Raw genomic sequence first — 4348 nt, forward strand, 5'->3', positions numbered from 1 at the left:
TTTAGAGTATTACCTTCATATTCTCGGAAAATAAGTAATAAATTAATTTTAATAATAGTAAATAAGTTGTCATAATTTCATACTAAAATTTGGGTCTTGTTAAATCCACCCCGTGCCGTATTGTCGCATCGGATTTAAAACCTCAGCAGAAAGTAAACAATCACCATGATCCGCTTAAGACGCAGCCAAAAAACAAAAAGCATTGGATCCTCGCCAAATTCTACATCAAGTAATTTCCGGAAAAGATGGCGAAGTGACATGTTCATAAATAATTCTACGTTTCTTTGAGTACGATCCTTTGTCATCATATTTAACATTCAATTTACATACGAAACATGTGAATACTACAGTATCTGACTGGCTTTATGTAAATGCTATTAATATCTGTACATTTTATTATAATTTAGTTAGGTTTTCGTAAGCAGTTTTTCATCGTCGTTCGTCCACCCACGAGGTGGAAAGATAACCGAATAAAAGTCGCAGAAGGTCGCTGGATGCGGGCCACTTCCAATAGGGCGATCTGGAAATCTTTGGGGGAGGCCCATTTTCAGCAGTGGACATCCTGCGACTGGACAGACCAGGAACGACAACGCCATGTTGTAGTATTTGAAACATTTTTCAAACGAAAAATCAACACTGCCAAAGCATGTTTTTTTCTGTGTCAGGTCATAAGTATTTATAAACAAATACAATTCCAAGAAATTCCATTCCTTAAACTTAAAGAAAAAGGGCTTTCGAAAACCTCACCCATTAACTAACAAGCAACTCTAAAAAATCTCTCCGTTTTAATGTAAACTATTCTCTATTGTTTCCAGGTCCAAAAGTCCAGTCTTGGTGGTGGAGTTAACACTAAACAGGCTAGAAGGTACCCAACTGAGGGCCCTAGGTCTGCTATCTGTCTTCGGGTTCAACGTCACGTACGCAGTACGGGGTCCTAAAGACGCGCCAGGTCCGACCTCATGCAGCGCTATAGAATGTCGCCTATTGGGACATTGTTATGCCCGACACGATTATCAGTAAGACATTTTTTTTTTTTATATTGTATGACTGCCTCGGTGGCGTAGTTGTACGGTAAGGTAACAGCGCTGATGTCTCGGGTTCGATCTCCGAGGCGAGCAAAGTTATTTTTGGTTTTTCTACTTAGTATCAGACTGGAGTCTGGAATTTGTGTCCAATATGGCAATAGGCTCCGCCCCCTATCTCATCATGGGACGGAATACACGAGGCGAAAATTAAGTACACCAGTTGCCCCTCTGCCTACCCCCTTAGGGGATAAAAAGCGTGTGAGTGTGTTTGAATGAATTATTTATTGAAGATAATAATAATATTGTTTAAGATTAAATACGCTTATCGTTGGAAGTACTACTGGTCCAATTCTGAAAAATGTTTCAATAACAGGAATCAACATTTTTCTAAGTTCTATAAGCTACTTCTTATTCCAAAAACGGAGTATGTACCAAAAGTCTCCATCAAATGCTTGTGTGTGATAGAGGGGAAGTAAGTTATAAAGTGTAATCTCTGGAAATGTTCAACTGATTCTAAAAAATCCTACACCGGTTTGAAGCTATTAAATAAAAAAAAAAACAGGTTTTGTTATATTTTAATTACATAACTTCTCTAAAATTTATTCGCTTGAACGGAACCGCAAACCAAAGCTAAATAAACCACAGTTAAACCATGTGTTAAATTGTAACCATAAGCTAGTGATAATATAGTTATTATTGTAATTATCCCGCCTATAATAATTCGAGATCATTCAACTAGAATGCTAAATTATCAATTACCAATTAATGTGGTAATGACTTCAATTTTGCTTTGATTAAACCCATTTGATTCATGTGTATAAACAGCAATATCACGATTAGATACACAATGAATTAATTTTAAATGGGTTACGGGAAAAAAAACACGAAATCCAGGAGAAGTAACAAGATTTTAATTTTTGCAAGACACAAACGTTACTTTACTAGGAGGCCATGAATCAGAGAGAGTGGTTGGACAATAAACCACCAAATGTCAGTTTAAAACGACATTTGACATTCCAAAACGACATTACGGATAAATAATATTAGCCTGTGTTTATATAACTTAGACCAAATCTAACAAAAACAAATTAATTTGAATTCGAAAACCAACGGGGTACTGGTTATCAATTTAAATAATTGATTAAATAAACTAAAGGATTCATTCGTTCCCTTCACAAATTGGATTAATTGAGCGTATAAAACACATTATCTTCAAATCGAGAGATCGCCTTTTGACGCTGTAAAATGTAAATTCGGGAATATTTCGAATTAAAATGTACGAATTATCAAAGGAACCTATTAACGTGGTGAATAGAGTGTGAAAATAGGGTTAGAGGAACGATTGCGCTGGGACTATGGCAAAACTACGAAATCTATACGTCAGTAATTTTTTCTAATCAGCTCAGAAACCCAAAACTCGTTTTATTTATAGTAATTTTGTCGTACGTCTACAGAATAGTTACAATATATGTTTTTTCGCTAACATATGTTCTACCACTGCCGCCAGCCGATCTTAATGTGGGATGTTTGAACGTTTATAAATATTTGTATATTTCCACAGAGAGTTCTACTGCTCGTGTTTCGATGAGTACTCCGGCATGGACTGCGGCGTCGGCCCTCTTTGTCCTCGCACCTCCAACATGTGCAAAAATGGTGGCACGTGCAGGTAACCAAAAATCATTTAAGGCTTCTAATCGCTTGGAGCAGCTATACTGAATCTGTGACACTCTAAACACGAAAGAATATTGACCCAAGATTACTGGAGTTGTTTACCAATTCTATAAGAATAAAATTCTGGTAATTATTGTGAATATCTAATTATTATTAAAATATTATTTTTAAATTTTATACACAAATTACGTTGTGGCCCATATAAAAAACGTTTAGTATGGCCGCTCTAAGACTAATCTTGACATAAGTTAATGATTGATTAAATTTTAAAACAACAGAAGCGAACAAGAAGAACAAAATAATAAGAAGAAAACAAAACAAAACAACAACAATATATATCTTGACTGCATGCAGTTGTGTCCAGCGAGCTATCATTGCTGAGTTCCATCTATTTGATAACGCAAGCAGGATGGTGTTGGATCTGTCACGTACACATGGAGTAAAGAAGCACAGCGCTTACGCATGACCGCAGCGAATCCGTGTCATATAATCATATCCTTGTGATAGAATACGATAGTTACATGGTAATACAGGATCATTTTGATATCGCGTTACTAAATACAAACACATACTTATCTACTTGGAAAATAACACTTTACAATAACTTAAATGAGCCGTAGATGTAAAATAAAAAAGTGTAAGTTTCGAACAAAATCAATATTAAATAAAAGTAATTTTAATTTTACGCGCCCTAAAGCCACTACTTCTACTCTCAGAGAATTCGTTGCAGCGGCAATATCATACTTTCAGTTAAAATACACCCACACGCCATATTCGCATTAAAATACAAAATGATCAAAAAGTCAGAAACTTAAACCAGGATTTTTCGTGAAAATATTAGTTATTAATCAATAATTTTTGGCACAATGTCAGCAAAGGTGAAGACGAGTATGTGGTTTCATTTAGTAACGCAATGCCAAAATGACCCTGTATATGACATAAAAATATTGAAACAATATTTTCCGAAATTTCGCTCGATAGTAGAGGAAAAGTTCCGCTCGTTACAAGTTAAAGTGTACTCAGAAATAGTAGTACTATTTAAATAAACATTTGCAGAACTCTTAGCGCTTACTATCCTTACTATTTCCTCAGTACAAGCACTTGTGATGAGTTTTACTCGTAAACGCTGTGAGAGCCGCGAGTTTTTGTAATTCCGCCGCTGGATTGCAAAAGGCGGGTTATTTTTTCATTACTTTGACGTTTTATCAAATGCCTATGTAACATTTTAACGTACATTTAAAAGTTCTGTTACGTTGGAGTTTTACTTTATGGTCTGAATTATATGGTTTTATAATCTTTTTTGTAACAAATACGTGACGTGTAAGTTACAAATGTTATCCAAGTAGTGTTTAATTTAAATGCTCTCCATTACATTGTACAATAAGTATGACTCATTGACTATCTATTATTTATCTTTAAGAAAATGTTAACTAATCAATAATTTCACTGCCCTGTGCTCTTTTACTGAAAATAATTCAAATATCAAAGTAATAAAACCCATTAATGTTAAGGAACTTCCTCGTCATTTTAACATAGTTGAATTTTTTTTCTTTTACAGGTCAAATATCTTTAAAATAAAATTTAAAAAAGTATTTTTTTCAAAAAAAGCTTTTTTTACTGCTCTAAAAAGAAAAAAAAATACCCTTAAATTA

The 4348-nt window shown here is 34.4% G+C and overlaps 1 protein-coding gene across 1 annotated transcript; it reads left to right on the forward strand.

The window, feature by feature from the left end:
* Positions 1 to 815: 815 nt before the first annotated feature.
* Positions 816 to 3292, forward strand: LOC119192675 (the record flags this gene model as incomplete). The annotated part of the gene is made up of 3 exons (XM_037446476.1): positions 816 to 1016; positions 2587 to 2691; positions 2975 to 3292. Coding segments are annotated over 3 exons (409 nt in total), but the record flags the coding sequence as incomplete, so codon positions are not given.
* Between the last annotated feature and the right edge of the window lie 1056 nt (positions 3293 to 4348).

This window comes from Manduca sexta, unplaced genomic scaffold, assembly GCF_014839805.1.
Source record: "Manduca sexta isolate Smith_Timp_Sample1 unplaced genomic scaffold, JHU_Msex_v1.0 HiC_scaffold_3068, whole genome shotgun sequence".
Lineage (NCBI taxonomy): Eukaryota > Metazoa > Arthropoda > Insecta > Lepidoptera > Sphingidae > Manduca > Manduca sexta.